The 21,735-nt window shown below is 36.1% G+C and overlaps 1 protein-coding gene across 7 annotated transcripts in view; it reads left to right on the top strand.

Annotated features, from left to right (window-relative positions):
• Positions 1-21,735, top strand: part of QKI (QKI, KH domain containing RNA binding) — a 159,850-nt gene that overhangs the window by 21,931 nt on the left and 116,184 nt on the right. For all 7 annotated transcript variants that reach the window (XR_009354437.1, XM_059176585.1, XM_059176582.1 and 4 more), the window contains exon 2: positions 15,554-15,696. Coding sequence is in view for 6 of the 7 variants with exons in the window: in XM_059176585.1 (XP_059032568.1) it covers positions 15,554-15,696 (143 nt within the window). In the remaining variant the exon portion in view is untranslated. The remainder of the gene's footprint in view (positions 1-15,553; positions 15,697-21,735) is intronic.

The raw sequence follows: 21,735 nt of genomic DNA, 5'->3' as shown, positions 1-21,735 counted from the left end.
TGAATTAGCTTAAGTAATGGATTTCACAGAGGAGTGAAATAAGGGGAGTGTTTGCAGTAATATTGTGGTTTCAAGGTGACAGTTTAAGATGTGACCTTTTTGTATTGTTTTGTTTTTGTTCCTCTATTTTAAGTTATTACATTGTAGTTATGCAAATATGTATTTACAGCCAAACCGTGTCTCTAACTTTTCTTTCCTCAAATTATTTATTTGAGCTAAACAGTAATCTTAAACAAATGGTTAAACCAAAGCAGGTCAGAACCTGATGCAAAGAGCTCTTAACGTTTTCTAAAGTGTGTTCTGGGAAGGTGCTGTAGAGAATATCTGCTTCAGGTATTTAAGGGTCATTTTTAATAAACTGAATATACTTGTGGTATTTGTATTTGAGTAGTTAGCATGGTTTTCTGGAAAACATGGTTGACTGTTTGAGGAGGTGCTTAGTAAAAGTGAGTTGGAAAAATTAAACTGTATCTTTGTTACTTTCTACCTCCACTTTGCCACTATGATAAATTTACATATGGAGAAGTCATTTGCAGAGTATTTGTTGGTAGGTGCCTTTACTCTGTGTTTTCTGTATGTCTATAGTCTGGGAAAAGTCCGGATTTCAGGTAGCAGATATTCATTAAATTAGCAGTTACTGTCTTTCAGACATATCTGTCAATATAACAGCATTTCCAGATATATGATTTTATATCACAATTATCATTAGTAATGATGATATGAACATACTTAAATTTATGTAGTAGGCACTCTTTATAAATACATATTCATTACCTCGTTTAATCTTTACAGCAGTCCTGTGAGATGGAAAGAATTCCATTTTATAAATGAAATGGAGTCAGACTGAGATAGTACAATAGTTATATCAAAGATCGCATTTTCAGCAGTTTTTTTCTTTGTCACAGATTATTATTTACAATTTTATAGTCAGCTGTTAGGTAATAGTTTTTTAAAAATAAAATTTTATCTGACTTTTGAACTGTTACTAGGTTAGTTCTGCACAAAGACCTGGAGACTTGGAGTTTTTTCTTTAGCAACTGTAGCTACAGCTGTGAGAAAGGTGATGGTCTATTGATTGTGTTAATAGCTTGCTTTATTTGACATTGTCATTCTTTTTATAAGAGAAAAAACAATATATTCAGAACACAGGAAGTATGTTTAAATTTCTTTCAGAGCTTGTTCCATTTAATACTGAAATTCTGAAAGTGGGTTCACTTTTTCTTAAATCTTGATACACTGATACACCTCTTACTGCGGGTTACTACAAATGCCTTCTGGCACCTGTGAATTGGCTTGATTTTGAAAAACTTCATGGCCTTTTCTACTTCCTCACTTAAAAAAAAAAGGTGAGCTGGGGAGTGCTAATGTACATCTTACTCTTCTGTTGCCTGTGAAATTCTCCAACAAAAGATGATACATACATCTTGCAGTACTTATTCTTCCTAGAAGTGTTCAGTTTTAAACCACAATTAGGAAGGAATTAATTTTTTGTGAAAGAATTTTACTCATTTTCCAGTGTGATGGGTTTTGTGGAGTGCTTTTTGAAATAGGTTGCTTTGAGATTTTGTTTTATATCAGTAATTTTCCACTTGCTCCTACTGAGGCAGGCCTTGGTGAAGATAGAACTTTGGTTTCTTAGAAATTCTATTCTGTTCATTACGAACTTTCCACGAACAAATTTGTATTGGTTTTAAGAAACAAATACCTAATTTGCATAGTAACTTCCACATCTTTAAACCTTAGCGTGACTATTCTAAAATACGCAACTTTTCATTGACCTTTGCCTTTGAGAAGTTTCTGAGTAAATGAAAAAGTACCATGGGTGAGAAAAACAGAAGTACTTGCCTGGATAATTACAGTCATTACTAAAAATAACAATCCACTACAGAGATGGATTAGAAGTCAGAAAACTGAGGTTTGGAAAAAAATCCTTGAAGGGGACAGAAGCATATGTTTTAAGCATTTTTTCATTTATCAGCATCATCAACATAAATGTGTGTCATTAGAGTGATAAATATACATCATTTTTTCTGCTTTTATTGTCCTTTCCTTCTTAATAATTAAAGTGATTGTTTATATACCTAGAATCCAGCTTTCCCTGGCATGATCTCTCCTACTGTGGAATCAAAAGAAACCATAGAACCATAGAACTCTGGCTTACTCTTTAAAAATATTTACTTCGTCTAATGTTCAGGTCCAGGTATTTATGTCCCAGGACGCTTAGCCTCATTGTCAGTCACTTCTAACCTTCTAATCTTTTTACATAGAAACCAGTTCTTACTACCAGAAGAATTGTGATGGCAGGAATCACTTTGCTTACCAGGGTCAGCCTAGCACCAAACACAGTGCCTGATACCATAGAAAAATAGCATATAGTCGGTGAATAATTGTAGTTTGAGTATCTGCCAGAGAGTCTACAAGTGCATTCTAGTTGAAAGAACTTTTTCTGTGAAATTCAGAAATTTAGGTGTAGAGTTATCTTCGATGGTCCTTATAAATGATAGAGTAAATGTAGACCATGTGGTTGAAGTATGTGCAGCTAGTCCCTTCAGAGCTTAAATGAGACTATCATTCTAGTTTTACTTTAGATTATACTGTTCTTTCTTTCCTTCATTACTGTATGTATCTCTCTGCTTTTCCCTCTTTTTTATCTGTATCTCCCATTTCTATATTCTTACCTTTTCCCCTCTTTTCTGTGTGGCTTTTACTGTATTCTGACATTGCTTTCCCTATTATTTTTACTAAATAAGCCTTGAACAGACTGTAAACTTTGCTGATCATAAATGTTAGAGGTTATTAAAAAATTTTCAAGGGGAATGAATCACTTATAACCCCTTTGGTGCAGTCTTGATAAGGGGTAGTCTTTTTCTTATGGGTTAGGGTTTTTTAAAAGCTTCTAAGCCCATTCATTTAGATGCTTGTGTGTTTTATCTTGTCATTTGATCTAAAACACACCAGAGGAATTTAACACTGATATAATGAACATATGTTATTAACTAAGTGTTTTAGATTTTCACAAATCCTGAATAAATACAGCAAGCCCTTTTGAGAAGAGGAGTGCATTTCTGTGACTTTAAAGGGAACAGGAGTAAGTCGTGAAGCTAGTAAATTATTGATGTTCGAGTGAAGTTTCAAGCATGTTTTTGTAGCTTTGTATGTTTTTGTACTAATTGTCCTGCCAATATTGTTCAAAAGGTGTTTTTTCCCCAAGGATACAGATCCTTGGGAATATAACAAAAGACAAAAAGCAAAGCTGTCTGTCCTTCCGGAGTTTACATTCTTGTAGGAGACAGGCAATAAGCAATCAGTATGTTCTATGATATATTAGACAATATAGGTTCTGAGGGTACTCTGAGCCGGTTAAAGGAGATAGAAGTGTTTTGGATAGATTGAAGCAGGTTGTGGTTTTAAATAGGGAGATCTGGGTGGGCCTTTTTGAAAAATTGATGTTAGAACAGTGATTTAAAGGGGTTAATAGAGTGAACCATACTGCTCCCTGGGAAATAGCTTTCCAAGAGGAGGGAAGAGTCCGTGCAAAACGGTGAGGCCAGGACCTGCAGTTCCTTGTGTGGCTGTGGCTATGAATGAGGCTTGGAGGGTGAAGGGGGATCGTGGTCAACTGGTTAGGAGAGTCCGTCTGAAAGGTCAGGAGGGGAGGGTAAAGGGGAGCTGCTGTGAGGACCTGGGCTTTTACACTAATTGAGATGCAAGCTCATTAGAGCATGGGTGAAATGTGGTCTGGGTAGTCTCTCAGGAGTCTGTGAGGTCTACCTATTTTCATAACAGCAAGTTTTTTTGACTGTTTTATTCTCATTCTCACTTGAGTTTATAGTGGAGTGTTTCAGAGGCTGTATGCTGTGTGATACTGCAATGGTTTGAAATCGAAAAAGATTGGAGGGAAAAAATGAGAATTCCATTGTGTCTATTAAGAAAGACATTTAAACAGTTTGCAAAAATAGAACAGTATCTCTCCTCACTGTTTTGTTTTGTTGGATAAAATGTTTTTTGTCAAAATGTAATGGGGTTTACTATTACGTTAAAGTAAATCACGAGTAATGGAGATACTTTTTGGTTTTGATTTGTAGTATGGTTAAATATTAACAAGTGTAACTCGCACAACAAAACTCTTTTTTAACTACACATGGAGTCCTGAGACCAAAAAATAATGACCGACAACTCCCTTAGGTTTGAGCAAAGGAGTGACATGTCACTTGGACTTGAACAGGCTAACTCTGGAAAATAGAGACGAGGCTGACAGGGACAGTGGTGGAAATGGGGTAGACCAGTTAGGTAATTTCACTGGTAGGTGAGATGATTGTGGCTGGAACTAGGGGGGTGGTGGGTTGGGGGGAGGGTCAGTGGGATTCTGGGTATATTTTAGAAGATGAGTAAATAGTATTTCTTGGTAGATTGGGTATGATGTGTGAGAGAATGGACTTGCCAGTTTTTGAGATCAGGAGGAGCACATTTGGGGACAGATAGGAGTTTGGTTTTAAGTGTGTCGAGGTGACATGTTTAGAAGACAGTTGGATACAGGCATTTGGGAGTTCAGGAATGTCTTTGACCAGGATTTTTCTTGTATTATTTTGGTAATATTTTTATATGATAACATTTAGTTTCCGTTCTAATAAATTAAGCTTTTATGATCTCAGAAGAGTGCTGTATTCTGCATTTTATAAACTCGTATTAAAATTGCATTCTAAGAGTATTTTTATAAGATAGTAAAATGTATACTTTTAAGAGGCAGTAAAAATGTAGTAAATGTAGCCGGTAGCATAGGCAACATTAGATTTTCTGAATCTGTTTTTTTGTAAAGTAAACCAACTTTTGTTTCATTAAAGGGGATCATATTAAAATACCATGTTAAAATAATGTTTTCAGTATCAATTATGTTGACAACTGAAGGTATTGTGTATGTTGCTCTTGTTACAAAGTTTCAAGTTTTTAAATTCAATCTCAGTGCTTGCTATAAAGGACCTTTGGAATATCATAGTAGATTGTTTATTATAGCTTAATAAAACTCCTTTGCTTTTTTAGTATGAGGGATTTCTCATGTACATGGGCTGCTGTAACAAATGTGAATGTCATTGGACATTGATTTGCTTCAGTTTGTGGAATTAAGATGATGTTCAGATACACAAGGGATGTATGATTAGTGATCTTCAGTTTTTCCTCCATTGAGCTTAGGAGGAATTTGGAATATAATTGAAAAGGATAATTAAAAATCAGATAAATTGTTAGGTAGGAAAAGCAACCTATCTCCACCTCTCCCCCTACACAGACCTAATTCCTTCAAAATTTTTGGGAGTTCTGTTTTATTTTCACTCGTTTACCAGATTCCTTTTAAAGCCCTAAGTAATTTAGAGCTCGAGGAGGATAAGATGCATAGGGCGGCCCTCTCCTTACCTCCCACAAAAATAAATAGTAAAGCTGGTTATATGATGATTTGGTGCTTTACCAAGGATATTACTTAAAATAAATCCTGTTGACGATTAGTTTAGGATATTTTGAAATGTAAATTCTGAAAAGAGTAGGTTTGACTGTCTGTGGTTTTTGATTGGTTGTTGAGTTTATGCAGCCCTTTCCTATGGGGTATTGATAATACACAGAGGGCACAAAATGAGGTTCTCAGAGGAAACAGGAAGGTGCCCAGACTCCTCCTGATCAGTATTACTGATCCGGTCTAACCTGATTTTACAGAGGAGGAAACTGAGACCCAGAGGGTTAAATTCAAAGCCACAGAGCTAGATCCTGTAGGGGGTCAGAAATAAAATTTAGGTTGCATAAATTGAAGGCCAGTGCTTTTTTTCCCCTTACTACTTGTGGTTATTAAGAGAGGTTCTGTGCTTATGGAAAGATTATTGTTTATGGATTGTAGTCCTAAGGTTCTTAAGGCTCGTTTAAAGTACATTGGGTTTTTTAAGCAGTAACTGTTAAAATCTGAAAGGTTATTTTGAATTAAAGAGATTATTCTTAATGACTTTGAGATCCTCAGTTTTATTGGTAAGCAGGCATTTTATTTTTTCAAACGCTAGAAAAGTAAGACATTTGCATGGCTTTCATTCTCTCCCTCAACTGTTCCCCCTCAATGAGGATAAATAACTCTGAGGCCAAAGCAAAAACTTTATTTTGCAGCAAATTTAGACTTATACAAAAATAGAATTACAGCACAGAGGTTAATGGTAAGAACTCATATAACTGTAGTACAATTAGGGGAACTGGGGAGTTAACATAGATATCATATTATTAGCTAATTTATAGCTCTTACTCAGACTTCACCAGTTTCCTATTCACATCCTTTTCTGGTACAGGGTCCAATCCATAATCGCACACAGTATTTAGTAGTGATGTCCCTGTGGTATCCGAGGTCTGTGACAGTGTCACATTCTTTCATGATGCCTTTCTTGATATTTTTGAAGATAACTGGTCATTTAGTTTGTAGAGTATTATTCAATTTTAGTTTGAATACTATTCAGATTTAGTTTGATGTTTTCTCGTGATTAGATTAAGGTTGTGCATATTTGGCAAGAAAACAACAAAATTACCATTTGGCCTTTCTCAGTTTGTCATGCTAGTATATATCTTATTGGTGATAGTATTCGATCACCTGGTTAAGGTGGACTGTGCCAAGTTTCTCCACTGGATGGTTAATTGCTTTTTTTCTTCATAATTAGTAAATGACTTATGGGGAGATACTCTGAACAGAGAACCCTGTTTCTCATTTTTTTTCTTTAAACTCATTTTAGCAGTACCCATTGAGTAGTTCTTATCTGCGATACTTAACTACCCTGGTGGTTTTCTAACGGTGATTTTCTATATCCATCTTTCCTTCCATCTTAACTGGAATTCTGTAAGGAAGATCTGCCACTTCTCCTTCTTGTATTTGTTTATTCAGTAATTTATGTCATTGTGCTCTCATGGATATTAATCTGTTACTGTTGTTATCAGTAAAATCTTCTGAGGCAAGCATTTATTTTTAAGAAGTTAATGTATTGAGATGCTTAAACATTTCAAAGGTATGTAGAAGTATATGGTAAAAACTACCCATGTATGTTGGGCACCCATTTTCCATTGTTAGGAATTTGTTTCTGTTCTTTAAGAAATATTAAGAGGGTTGGGAAAAGAGTTATTAATAAGAATAGCTAGATTCTCAAGTATTAACTTTTTACCTGGATCCCAGTAGTGTCTGCTGGTTTATTATTGCATCTTCTTCAGCTCTGCATTAATGGTGTTTCTTAACTAGGTTTCTTAACCTTCAGATGTAAATTTTAATGCAGTGATTATTATATAGAGATAAGGATTGGTTTCCCCTGTTTATTTTTAAAAAACTAAATGAACAGAAGGCAATATTTTTTTTTCTTTTTAAGATTTTATTTATTTATTTGGCAGACACATTACAAATAGGCAGAGAGGCGGGCAGAGAGAGAGAAAGGGAAACAGGCTCCCCACGGAGCAGAGAGCCCGATGCGGGGCTCGATCCCAGGACCCTGGGATCACGAACCCAGCCGAAAGCAGAGGCATCAGCCCACTGAGCCACCCAGGCACCCCAAGGCAATATTTTTCATAAAAAATCTTTGACGTATAACGTAAAAACTAACCATGTTTAAAATGACTTCCAAACAAAATTCAGTTTAAATGAGAAAGGATGCCTATTCCAATTAAATTATTGGTTTTTATTCACTTAAAAAAAATGCCTTCCCCCTTTCGTTTCTGTTCTTCGTAGTGGCCTATTTTACCTTCTTTATATGCCAGCAACATGCATTTATTCATTCAGGATTGTCACTTTTCCAGGCACTTAGGCCTAGAGTTCCCCCACTGAAGCGGTGTTTTGTTAGCATGAAAAGAGGAGGAGGGCAGTCTTTTTTGCAGTCACTAGGAAAACAGTGCGCTGAACTTGTCAGAGCACATCTGGCCATAAACTAAGTTGGTTTGTCCTGTTTTCCTCTTTTCCATTCTCTAATTACCATCTCCTAAAGTAAGTTTTAAGGGTTTCTTGTTCCAGAAAGTCTTTAATAAAACTCTAAATAAAAAGCTGGTTGGTCTTGCTGTGACACTGGACCAATTCTTAAATTTCTGAGCCCTATTTTTTTCCCCTTTATTTGTTTCTTTCATAAAGTGGGTATTCTGTCTACTTCACATTATGGTGAGAATCATTTAATAATTCATATATAAAGTATTTCAGCATGGTGGAAGCTGCTCATGTTAAAAAAAACAGGTCTTTGTAGTTTATTTTTATAGTTGGGAGTCAGTGACTTAATCCTTTAATTATAATCCAATATTATAAACAACATTTTGACTTAAAATACTTCCTAACATCCTAATGAAAATATCTTTACTATTTTATGGAAGTTAAAAAAAAAAATTCTTATGTGAATCTAATGTGAAAGTCAAAAATAGTCCCTATAAATCCATCTTCCAGAGATGATTACTGTTAATAGTTATATCCTTTCTTTGACTTCTGTGTGTCTGTCCATGATATATTCCATGATATAAAACTGCTGCGGAGAGCAATTATGGAATTAGGATGGACTTTTTTTTTTTTTTTTAAGATTTTATTTATTTATTTGACAGTGAGAGAGAGGGATCACAAGTAGGCAGAGAGGAAGGCAGAGAGAGGAGGAAGCAGGCTCCCCGCTGAGCAGAGAGCCCGATGTGGGTTCAGTCGATCCCTGGTCCCTGAGATCATAACCCGAGCCGAAGGCAGAGGCTTAACCCACAGAGCCACCCAGGTGCCCCAGGATGGACATTTTTTAAGACCTTTGCTTTTTTTTTTTTTTGGTAAAATTTATCCACAACTTTACAGAATTGTTAAATTAAATTGCCAGAGCAATCCAAGGGAAAGCTATGATGTTAAGTCTAATTTTGTAGTTTTTCTTTTTTTGCTTATGGTTGTAAGTTCAATACCCCAAGTCAGGTCCCATTAGAGAATTATTGATGGCTTGATTTTTTGGGGGGGGGGGCAGTTTCTGAGCAATTTCCTCCATGTTAAATCGGGTTTATTTGATTATTCGAGTAAGCTAAATACATTTTACTAAATGTTGTGTAGTCTCTATTAGCCTGTGTTTTAAACTATTTTCTTTCTGTACCTTGTGGGTGTGGCTTTTTAAAGTAAGTACAGTGAAGTTACATTATTTTTGCTCTACTCAAACTATCTTCAAAACTTTCCCTGTATTTAGTAAAAGCTGAATTAGAAATTACTTTTTATAGATCTTTGTTCCCTCTAAGTACATAACAGCCATCACCTAAACTGGTGTTTGGTTATAAATAGACTGCTAATATTATTGGTTTAAGATTTAGTAAGTTTCTTGTAGATAGAGTGTAGGGATTTGTTAATTAAGACCTTAAGATAAATAAAATCTTCCTTTGCTTTTTATGTTCCTGTGCCAGATTAATGTCCAGCAGATACTGAGGAAATGATAGAGCCTATTTAAATTTCAGTTGAAATTATGAAAGCTGTCATTTTAACTTCACTTATAAAACTTTTACTATGTACATGAAAACATATATTTTTATAAGTAGCTCTTATTTCACTGAATAAATTAATGAAAGCATTAATTTTAAAAACAAGGCAGTAATGGTCAAATGACAGTGTAACATTCTCATTTCTTTCTGTATTTTTAGGTCTAGCTGTATTATAATGATAAGATAATTTTTTGCTTGATTTTAAATTTAAGGCTCAAAGAAAAAGCAAACAGATGCCCAAATAAAATGATAGCAGCAGACCAGTTGAGCAATTGGAATTAGCTACCACAACACTGGGTGTAAAATGTGTTTTATGTGAAAATGTTTTCAGTGTTTTAAAAAATTGTCTTTTAATTTATTGTTAAAATTCTGAAAATAATTTAATGCATTTTATTTTTATGTTATTTGCATATCATTAATAGGCTTTTTATGTACTCTTGAGCCAGTAAATATTTTTCATATTTCATTTCCTAATTTTTATTTTCTTGGTTTAATTTTGTTGAAAAAATTCTAAAACCAGTCAGTAAATAGGGTTATATTCAAGTCTTTATCCAGTCTTCCAGCATTGTACTATTAAATTTATACATAGCCATTATGTATCTGTCTTGGGAAATAACTACTTTATTTTATAATTTAGATTTCTCAGCCTTTATTTTTCTGTTCTTTAATAGTTCTTCAGGTTATCCTTATTTTTGATATTACTTTCCCACAGAGAGATTGATATGTTAGTTAATCCAGTAATTCAGAAATTTTAAAAATGTGCAAAATTTTAAGGTGGCAGAGGATGGGATGCACAAATAGTGATTCAGATAGAATGAAAGAGTCATGGGGATAAAGTGCCAAAGGCAAAAATGAGCTGAGCCTTATGAAGTGATAAGAATGATTTTAAAGCAAAGGTTTTAGTTTTTTGGTGAATTAGGTAAATTAGGGGAAAAGGTGATGTGATATTAACAGGTCACATAGGACAGAACTGTGCAGTGACTATTTTTCTTCTTAGGAGCAGAATTCACTGACTGATGATTGAGTTTAAAAAAAGGGAAAAATAGGGACACCTGGCTGGCTCAGTGGGTTAAAGCCTCTGCCTTCTGCCAGGGTCATGATCTCAGGGTCCTGGGATTTGATCGGGCTGCATGGGGCTCTCCGCTCAGTGGGGAGCTTGCTTCGTCCTCTCTCTCTGCCTACCTCTCTGCCTACTTGTGATCTCTGTCAAATAAATAAATAAAATCTTAAATAAAATAAAATAAAAAGGGAAAAATCAGGATTGTTAAACAGAGAAATGTAAGGAGACACTAAGTAGTAAGACCGAAACAAATTTTCAGTCTTAAACAAAAGTAGTTTTCAGGATATGGGAATTTGAAAAAAAAAAAAAGTCATAATCAAATATCAGTTTTAGAGAACATGAAAAATTAGAGGACCCTGAGTGCTGGAAAGGTAAATACTCCCAAAAGCTGAAAGGTTTGTGTTCTGAAGTTGCTGATGCAACCTGTGGAATCCAAAACAGACTATTTCCTGTTTAAACTAGCAGAACCAGAGTGGGTTTGGATCCTAGTGTGGCTTGAGATTTCATCAGGTAGTTGATAAGGTATGCCTGTATTTCAGTATGCAAGCTGCAGAAATGTGTGTACTAGGAAAGTGCAGTTTGTTGGATCCTTGAGCCAGAAGAGTCATCCCTAAAGGATGTCAGCTGATAGATTCACAGTTGGAAGGGATTTGTCTAGTAGAAAACAACCAGGAAAAAATACTCGGTCTAAACAAACAGTTGTGGAAGTATGGAATGGTGAAAGCTTGGCTTAGCTCCACCTTTTGTGTCACGTGTTATGTTCATCAAAGAAAGAAAGGTGTTCTTAAGCACACTGTGGACTTGGAGTGTTTGGGATTGGAAGTAAGCAGCCTATCTGCATTCTTCTCATTTGTCAGGGAAGGATGTGTTTCAGGGAAGGATTTTCCATTTTAAAGGACATAGATATGTGGGAGTGTGTCTGAATGAGTGAAAAGGTATAGAACCGTATTATTATATAGCTCAGAGAAGAAGGTACTCAGATACAGAACTCTTCTAAGTATTTTTGTCATAGGAACAAGGCATTGGATCTGTTTAATGACCTTTGGAGTGTTGAATGGGGGGAAGTGGGAGAATTTTTAGGAATGATTTTGACTCAGTAAAATTTGTAAACTCTAATAACTTCGGAGATGTCTTAAACAAGTTGTCCTGATAGTGAGGATTTCTGGGATTATTGTAATGGGAATTTTTATGCTAGGTGATTAAACAAATGCTTCTGAACTTACAGTGCTCTGAGCCACGGTTATAGGTTGATGAGGATATTGTGGAGATGAGATGTTTGAGCATTATCATGCAGTGTTTGATAAAACAAAATTTAATACAATTGACTCTTGAGCAACACAGGGCATTGGGGCACTGACTCCCCTCATGGTCAGAAATCCATGTATAACTTTAGATTCCCCAAAACCATAACTACTAATAGTCTGCTGTGGACTGGAAGCCTTACCAATAATATAAACAGTCAATTAATTCATATTTTGTATGCCATATATATTATATACTGTATTCTTACAATAAAAGTTAGCTGGAGAAAAAATATTAATAAGAAAATCTTAAGGAAGATAAAATATGTTGACAATACTGTATTGAAAAAAATATCTGGATATAAGTGGACCTTTGTATTACAGGCTTTTATTCAAGGGTCTGTAGTATAAAATATATTAATTATGAAGCACTTCCATGTTTCATAAATGAACACTTGTAAATCTACCACTTACAAAGGAACTAAAGCACTACCCATACCCATGACATGTTTCTGTAATATTTTGGCCATGGTTAGATATACTTTATGGTATAACTAACAAAAACCTTTGCTTGCCAGGACTTACGTACTGCAAGCATTGCAGAAAAAACTTTGTAAAATACGGTGTTAGGAGAGAAAATAATAAATGGGGTTCTTGCATACTAAGGTTGGAGAACAGTGGATTTAGTTGAGTCATTCAGTAAGCAACCTCTAATTACACGAAGTAAAGGTGCAGAGAGTTTAAGAGATCTAAAATCACACAAACAAGATTTATTTTTTAGGTAATCTTTATACCCATTGTGGGGCTTGGAGATCAAGAGTTGCACGTTCTATCATCAGCTGAGCCTGCTAGGCTCCCCAGAACTTGTTTTGACTTGAGTATTGGGAATAACATAGCAAGAAGTGCTAGTGATTTCCTGGTTAGAAAGGTGCTGTTGATAAAGGTAGTACTCAGCTGGTTAGACCCCCACAATGAATAAGATGGTAAGATATTTGAGAACTAGGACTTGGTTGTCTTTTCATTACGGTCAGTACAGTGTTGCTTATGATTTGTATTACTAAATTGAGTGATATATCTGAGACTAAAAGAAGCATGGTAGAAGAACCTTTTATCTTAAGAAAACTAGAATTTGTAATTATATTGTTTGTACCTTTGCTTCACAGTTTCTTTCTCAGAGTTTATGTATATCCCATATGAGACTAACTTTTGGAAAGCTTGAAACCATGGCTTGTTCAACGCTAATGCCTTAGAACCTAGCTCATTTACCCACCTACCTGCCCAGTGCACCGAGTATTAACAGAGGGCCCACTGTGTTCCAGGTGTTTTTCTAGGAGGTGGAGCCATAATGGCTAGCAGAATCTCAGAACTTTCAGTTAAGAATCAGAGAATCACAGAAATATTTATAGAAATAAAATTTAAATGGTAAATATTATCTTCTATTTTATCATCTAAGTGGATATGTAAAGGTCATGGATTATTGTGGTATTTATGTATTTTTTTAATTTAGTCTTCTGAATTTTCTTCTAAGTCTCTTGGTTTTTCTAAGTTTGATAAAATTGTTTACCTGGAAATATGCTGGTGGAGCCTGTTTTTATAGCATGTTTGCATCTGTATTTATAAGCAAATTTTATTTATAGTTTTCCTTTTTGCTATTGTCAGGATTTTTATGTTGGCATTGCTAACCTCATAACAAGACTTAGTTTCGGAAGAGGAAATTTAAATGTAATAAATTAATATTGAAAGTGCTTTTATATAAGGACCTGGACTAAAAGATATATGCATAATTTTAATTAAATTTCCCTAATGTCCTTTGGTTAATTATTTACTGTAATTGTGTAATTATATAAACATTTATGTTTAAATTATTTGGTGGTTCAAAACTTGATTGGAGAATTGCTGTTGCATGCTAATATAAAATAAACACTACTTTGATACTGGCCATGTTTAGGAAAGAGTTTGTTATGAAACTAAGTAGTATTAAAAAGAGCTTAAGGAATGAAGTCTTACCTTTATAATGTAGGTAAATCCAAGGGACCTTCTTTTGATTTTTTAAAAATTTCATTTGCTATCCAGAAGTGCACATTTGGTAAGCTTTGACAAGCAAATTGCTATTTAAGAGATAAGATGTGTTATAAAATGAATATTGCCCTCATTGAAGCAGAAAATATATGTATGTGATACAGTATTTTCACTGATTTAAGGCTGTCTAACTGGGTAAGAACACCTTCAATCATGACTTTCTGTTGTTTTGGGTTTTATTTAGCAAAGTGATATAAGTAACTAGTTAAGAAAATTAAAGTGTGCATTTATATTTCAAAGTTCCTTAATAGCAGTAGATTGAAATTCCATGATTGGAAGGCAGTCAGAATACATTATAAAAATAAAAGGCATTTTACTTTTAAATACTAATGGACACAAGCCTCTTCCCTAAGAAGGTAATCTCTAGCATAGGGAGAGAGATAAAGAGGCATCCAGCTAATTTAGTAATGACAACCCTTATTACACAGTATGTTCTAATGGGCAGAGGGCTATCTTCTAACACAGTGTGGAAGTTTAATAAAGACTTCTTGAAATAATTAATCGACTTCTTTGTGCAAGTCTTGATTCATTGGATTTCTTATATTTTTTCTTATAAGAAGCATATTTATATACCTGGGAATTGTCCTAATAATTTTTTAAAAGGTCATTGGCTTTAGATTCTTGCCTTTCTTAATATATTTCATATATTAACCTGATGTAGATTGATCTCTGTAAAACCATCTTTTCCTTGAAACTTCTCTGATCACCAGTGGCTTAGTGGTCAAATCCAAGGTACCCTCTTTTGCTCTTTACTTTACCATACTTCTGTGGTTTTTGACCCTGTTGATTACCCTGTTCTTCGTTCTGTCATTGTTCAGCTTCTTTGACACCTCTCTTTCCTACTTGGGCTGCCCACCTTCATTTCTTCGTGGTTTGGATCTTCTTTGCTTTATTCCTTAAATGTTGCTTTTCTCCCTCTTTTCTCTCTAAGACATCTTTTCTCTTCCTGTAGCTTTGACTAAGATACTTGTGTATCAAACTCAGACTTCTGCTGAACTTAAAATCTCTGTTATCTATTGGGCATCTGTTTGGATAGTCCAAAGATAGCTAAAATAGCTAAGGAAGTGATTTAGTTCAAAATCTCATTCAGACAGATTAGTTCTGAAGTATAAAAGAGCCTTTGTCATTAGTTTTGTCTAATAGGCATTCTTATTTGATTAAAGTTCTTGTTTGGAATGACTGGCCTCATTTAAGCATGGAGAAATAAGCAAAATAACAGGTATGTTAAAATAGAGGATAAGAGCTTGGGCTCTTTAGTTAATTTTTAAATAAAATATAGGGGGGCGCCTGGGTGGTGCAGTCAGTTAAATGTCCGACCCTTGATTTCAGGTCAGGTCGTGATCTCAGGGTTTTGAGATTGAACCCCTACTTGGGCTCCACCCTGAGGGTGGAGGCTGCTTGGGACTCTCTCTCCTTCTGCCAGACCCAACCCCCAGTATGCTCATTCTCTAAAATAAATAATAAATCTCTTAAAAATAAAATATATTATTTGGTTTAGATAAATTTGATTTTTGGTAGAAAATTAATTAAGGCTATAGTCCTGTTAAACAGACTTAATCCAGGGAATGGTAGAATAGGTTAATAATTCATTACTCTTTGAGTTTTAACACTTTATCAATGAAACCCTCCCCTACCTTCTGTTTTATTTCCCCCCCTCGACTAGCAAGAATATTTTTTTGTCTAACACATTTAAAATTTTTACTTTTAACAGAAATTAGCAGAGTACGGAAAGACATGTACAATGACACATTAAATGGCAGTACAGAGAAAAGGAGTGCAGAATTGCCTGATGCTGTGGGACCTATTGTTCAGTTACAAGAGAAACTTTATGTGCCTGTAAAAGAATATCCAGATGTAAGTATATTTTGTTGTCTTATTCAATTTTTTTTTTCTGCTTTACATACTTTGGGAAGGGATATATCTGGTGACATATAAAAATAAATGTCATCTGAGGGAAGGTTAATACTAGAGGTATTAATTTGGTGTGGACAGTTAAAAAATTTTTTTAGATATATTTTCATTTAATGGCTGCTGTTGTCACTTTTGGAAATGTGCATGGTAAAGACTTGGTTTTAGATTTCATACTGAGGCCAGAATTACGGAAAGAGCTTTGGCCTGAATATCGCGGAGAGCACCAAATACAATTCTCTTCTCATTTTTAATCTGACCTCAGAGAAGCCACAACCTGGGCTATGTCATCCTTTCAGTAAAATGAGAAGTTGGACTATGTGACTGCCAAGCTTCTTTTCAGCTCCAAAATTTTTATGATAACCATTGTTCATAATTTTTTTCTTTTTTTTTTTTTTGTCTTTTTCATTCCTGTTTCTTTCTCAGATACTCTCCATAAACATCTCGTTGCAAGTAGCCGCCTTGTCCTATACCACTTAATTTATAATTAGCTCCAAACTCTTGTTTGTTACAAAGCGCTATGTCGTATGGTTCTTTATATCTCTCTGACCTCATCTTAAGTGAGATTCCCTCTCCTAAATACACTGTAGTCACATTGGCTGTTAGAACAAGTCAGGTCTATTCCCAGCCTAAGTATGTTGATGTTAGCTGTGTACTGGCTGGCTTCTTGTTACGGTTAAGATTTTAGCCCAAATGTTACTCAGAGAAGCCTCCCCTCACTATTTTATCTAAAGCAATCTAGTTACTCATTGTTTCACTTAATTCTCTTTATTTTTCTGAGGAGCACTTGCTGTTTGGTATGTTTTAATTTGTTTTTCTATTTATTTCCATCATAGTATAAGGAACTTAACACAAGAAAATTTTTTGGTTCTTTTTTGGTGGTGGTTCACCATGTACTTCCAATGTGCATAATCGGTTCCAGTGCCTTCTGAATACATAAAGGCAAACTGTTGGTATTTTGCTAGGTTTCAGAGAACTATTCTGAAAGAAAAACTATTGATTCTGCAAAAAGGAATTGGTATTGTGAGGTCAAAATGTGATGTATATTGTAAGATTCATTGATTATATGGACAGTCTTCTTGTTTAAAGATGGAAAATAAATGTCTTAAGTTGGATTAATGGAAAAAAGCTTTATTTCACAAGTTGCATTTCTAATACAATTTTCTTTAAGGCTAATATATTTACTTTGTAAGTATTTTTGGTTGCACATATCTAAACAGTTCTGGATAACGTAGGCAAGGAGTTTGTTGGAAGGTAATTGGGTATCATAGGATTAAAAAAAGTGGCTAGAGAACAAAGCCTCCTGTAAGAGAGGGGCCATGATACAAGATACAGCTTTGAGAACCTCAGCACTAGGAATTCAGCCTTTTCTTTGAGACCCTTGCTTTTAACATAATTTGATTTCAGTGCTTCCTACACTTTATCTTCAAACTTCAGATTCTTAGCAGAGAAAATGTGTTTTGGACCAGTCTGCCATGACTGAAGATGGAAGGTTAACTAATAAAACCAAGACATGATTACTCTGGTCCCACCCTCGATGACTGGAATGATTCCTAGAGATGGGAAATTATGATTTGGCAGCTATTCCAGTTGGTGTCTACTGCTGTTTGGTGTTTCATTAAAGGATATCAACCTTCTCATCTGTTTGTTTAAAAGATAAAGTTTCAGCACTAGTCATTAACACAGAATACATAAGATCATAGGATGTTGCTAGAGAAAATAATCTTGGTCTGCTTGGTCTGCATTCTTCTAGAAAAATTCCTGTTCAGGGAAGGTGATATTTATATTGCATTATTTAAAAGGCATGTTTGATATAATCCTCTTAAGTGAGAAGAGATATATTTCGTAGCGTGGGTACAGTAGTAGGTAACTTTGCACTTTGTTCCTGTCTGTCTTCCACCAGTTGAGATTCATTGCCATGGTCAGCTCCTGTTGCTGATAGCTGTTAGGCGGTGTAACATTGTCCAGGTCAGTGGATCTCAATATGTGGTCTTCAGATATCGTATCCATGCCTTCTGGGAACTTATAAATGTTCAAGCCCTACCCCAGACTAGTTGAATCAGAAACATGCGGGCTGAGGCATCGCGATCTGCCTTCCAAGCCCTGTCATTGATTATGGTGCACGTTAAAGTTTGAGGAGCACTGCTCTTACTTGTTTATCAACAGAAGAAGTGGGGTAACAGGTGGTTCTTTCGCCAAGGATTGTTCAGGAGGTGGGTATAATGGTGAATTAAACAGTACCTCTGCTCTTATGGAGCAAATGATGCAGTGGCAGAGATGGAAAATAAACAAATGAATATTTAAGTGCAGTCAGTGCTATTGAAAAAAATAAGGTGGGCTAAGCATGTACATGATGATTGTGTATTTATAGTACAATTATCTCTTACAAGATGGAGGGGATGCAGAGACATGACTGATGTGATGGGGAGAAAGGCATGAACATTATCTGGGGGAAGACTGTTCCAGGCAGTGTAATTCCTGAGGCATGAGTGTGCTTGGGAAGTGTGGTAAGATACAAGATTAGAGAGTTAGCAGAGGGGCCATCTCATGTAGGGGCTGTGAGCCCCTGTAGGGATTCCAGATACTACTGAGTGAAGTGGGAAGCCATTCAGATGTTTTGAGCTGAACAGTGGTAATGGGCTGAGTTCGGTTTTAATAGATTCATTCTGGTTGCTGTGGGCAAGGGGACACCAGCTTAGGGAGTAGAAGAGAAACTTGAACAAGAGGACTTAGAAGTTCTTGGTTCTTGGGTGGCTCAGTGTGTTAAGTGACTGCCTTTAGCTCGGGTCATGATCCTGGAGTTCCAGGATCAAGTTCTGAATGGGTCTTCCTTGCTCATTGAGGAGTTTGCTTCTCCTTCTGGCCCTCCTCCTCCTCGTTGCACTCACTTTCTCTCAAATAATAAATAAATAATAACATCGTTATTATTATTATTTTTTTTAAAACAACAACAACAACAAAAAACCAAAAGAAATTCTTGGATCCTGCATAGATTATTAACTTAGAGCCAGTAGCATTTGCTGATACATGGGGTATAGAGTGTGAAGAAAGGTCAGGAATAACTTGCAGGTTTTGATCAGTTGGAGGAACAGAATCACCAGTTCCTAAGATAGAAAGACTGAGGCAGGAGCCCATCGGGCAGGTGGGGATTCAGCAGTTCTGACGTAGCCATGTTGAGTTTGAAGTCAGATGTCCAGGTGTGGGCATATCAAATAGGTAGGTGGGTTTATGAGTTGTGGATGACTTTTGGCATCCAACAATATCTATTTTAACAAAGCTTTTAAAATGAGAAATTTAGTTATAATTCATAAGAGGATTGACATGGATTTAAACCATTGTGGTCTTACAGGTAATTTTTTCAAAACCTTAAAATTTTAACTTTGTTACAGGGATTTAAGGTATATTTAATACAAGAGTTCTATTACAAGAATTAAGTTAATTGTGGTACCTGGGTGGCTTATGTGTCTGACTCTTGGTTTTGGCTCAGGTCATGATCTCAGGGTCCTGAGATCGAGCCCTGCCTTGGGCTGCTCCGTGCTGGGCATGGTGTCTGCTTAAGATCTCTTTCTCCCTTTGCCTTTGCTACGCCCCTCCCCCCAGCGCACGTGTGTGGGCATGCCCTCTCTCTCTGAAAAAGTAAAAAAGTTAATATTTGTTATAAGAATTTAAGAATTATTTTTCTTTGAGGTTATTAATGTATACCAAATGAGCAGTAACTGTTTTGTGCTCTGTATTAGGAACTTTATGTCACCTTTTGAAAAAAAGGGAATAGTTCTCAAATAAAACAGGGGAATGGGAAAAGATTTATTTCAAAATTATGAATTATAACTAAATTTCTCATTTTAAAAGAGTGGACAAAAAGATGAATTCTTCCTTTTCCTGATTTTCTTCACTTTTGTATCTTAAGAGATAATTTCATACGGTTCTCTTCCACCCACACCATTTGTATATAGGTTTGATTTTGTGAATTCATCCTTTTTGACTCAAATGGCTTTTATTATTTTACATTTATTTTAGAGAGAGAGAGAGAGAGAGAGAGAGCATATGCACGCGAACCTGGTGGGGAGTGTGGGCAGGAGGGGAAAAGGGAGAGAGAAGCTCAAGCAGACTTGCACTGGGCTCGGAGTCCGATGCCTGGCTCGGTCTCATGTCCCTGAGATCTCCACCTGAGCGAAAACCAAGAGTTGGACACTCAACTGATTGTGCCACCCAAGTGTTCCTGCTTGTTATTAGAGCTTTGAAGGGGCATGTGACATAGTAGTTTAAAAAGTATGGGTGCAAACCCAGACCCTTGACTGGCTCTGCCAACTTTGTAACTTTGGGCAAATTACTTGTCATTTATGGTTCTCCGTTTTCTCACCTATATAAGGTGGTAGTAAGTCTCTCACAGGTATACAAGGAGTTAGAAGAGGTGAGTTAATACACATAAAGCACTTGGAAAATGTCGTTACACTGTATAAGTGTTAACTAGAATGCAAGGTCCATAAGGGTGAGGATTTTGTCTCTTTTGTATTCTCACTGCCTAGAAGGGTGTCTGGTGGATGGTAGATGTACAATAAATATTTGGTGTGGGTATCTGTGTGAAAGCCTCACTCTTTCAAATACTGCTAAACTTAAACTTTAAACTTGTCCTTTCCGTCTGCACATAGCAACTTATTTTATAAAAGTGTTAATTTGGAGGTATAACAGTAGCATATTGAAAACGAACTGAAAATTGGCTAAAAATTCACATTCAGTATTTATATTTATTAACAAAGCAAGCTTTTATTGCATCTCTACTATGTACCAAACACATCCTGGAGGTGGAGATATTAATTCTGTTGAGAAAAACTCCTTGACATAGTTGGGTAATAGTGGGTTTTTGAGCCAGACAGCCCTCAGTTTTGAATCTTGGCTTTACTCCTTTGCGGCTGTATTTGTCAACAGTTGCCATAGTAATACGCCGTAATAGACGACTCTGAAACTTACTGGCTTAATAGAACAAGCATTGGTTTTTGTGCTCTTCAGCCTTTATTGTATGGTGGCTGAGAGTCTACTGATTAGGCTTAGCTGAACTTGACCTGTGCCAGCTGCCGGTGGGTTTAGATCTTTGTGTTCTTTCTGGGCTCACTCTGAAGGGGCAGCAGCTAGTAGGAGCGTGCTCTTCCGGCAGGGCCCTGGAGTACCAGAGCCACACCAAACTGCTTCAGCACGTTTAAGGCCTCTGCTCCTGTCTGCTAACGATGCATTAGCCCAGTGATTGTCCACTGTGGATGATTTTGCCCCTCTCAGAATTTGACAGTATCTGGAGAAACTCTGGGTCGGCAAAACTACAGGGGGTGGAGATACCGGTGGCATCTAGTAGGCAAATGCCAGGGATATTGCTGAACATCTTAAAATGAACAGAGAAGCCCCTGCACAACAAAAGGTGATCTTACCCCAAATGTCAGTAGCACTGAAATTAAGAAACTGCATTGACAGGCCATTCAGTCCATAGTGAGAAGGGGACTAGAATAAATACTTGCTGAAAAATAGTCTATACTATCATACTGGCTTTGAGGTATCATGTTAACTTTTTAGAATCTGTTTCCTTGTTCACTAAATTATAAGGTCCACCTCATAAAATTGTTTGGAAGAATAAAGATAACAAATGTAGGGTATCTGATACTGTACTCAGTATGGTTCTTGTGATCATGAACATGAAAACAATTTCTTGTCTTGAAGGAGTCTACAGTCTTGAGTGAAAGATAACATATATTACATTAAATCATTCAAGAATATGTAAGTTTAGGGGCACCTGGGTGGCTCAGTAGGTTAAAGCCTCTGCCTTCAGCTCAGGTCATGATCTCAGGGTTCTGGGATCAAGCCCCGCATCGGGCTCTTTGCTCAGCAGGGAGCCTGCTTCGTCCTCTCTCTCTGCCTGCTTCTCTGCCTACTTGTGATCTCTCTGTCAAATAAATAAATAAAATCTTTAAAAAAAGAATATGTAAGTCTAGGGGTGCTTGG

Source organism: Mustela lutreola, chromosome 6 (genome assembly GCF_030435805.1).
Source record: "Mustela lutreola isolate mMusLut2 chromosome 6, mMusLut2.pri, whole genome shotgun sequence".
Lineage (NCBI taxonomy): Eukaryota > Metazoa > Chordata > Mammalia > Carnivora > Mustelidae > Mustela > Mustela lutreola.
The sequence above is the reverse complement of the archived record's forward strand: the minus strand, read 5'-3'. Positions and strand labels throughout refer to the sequence as shown.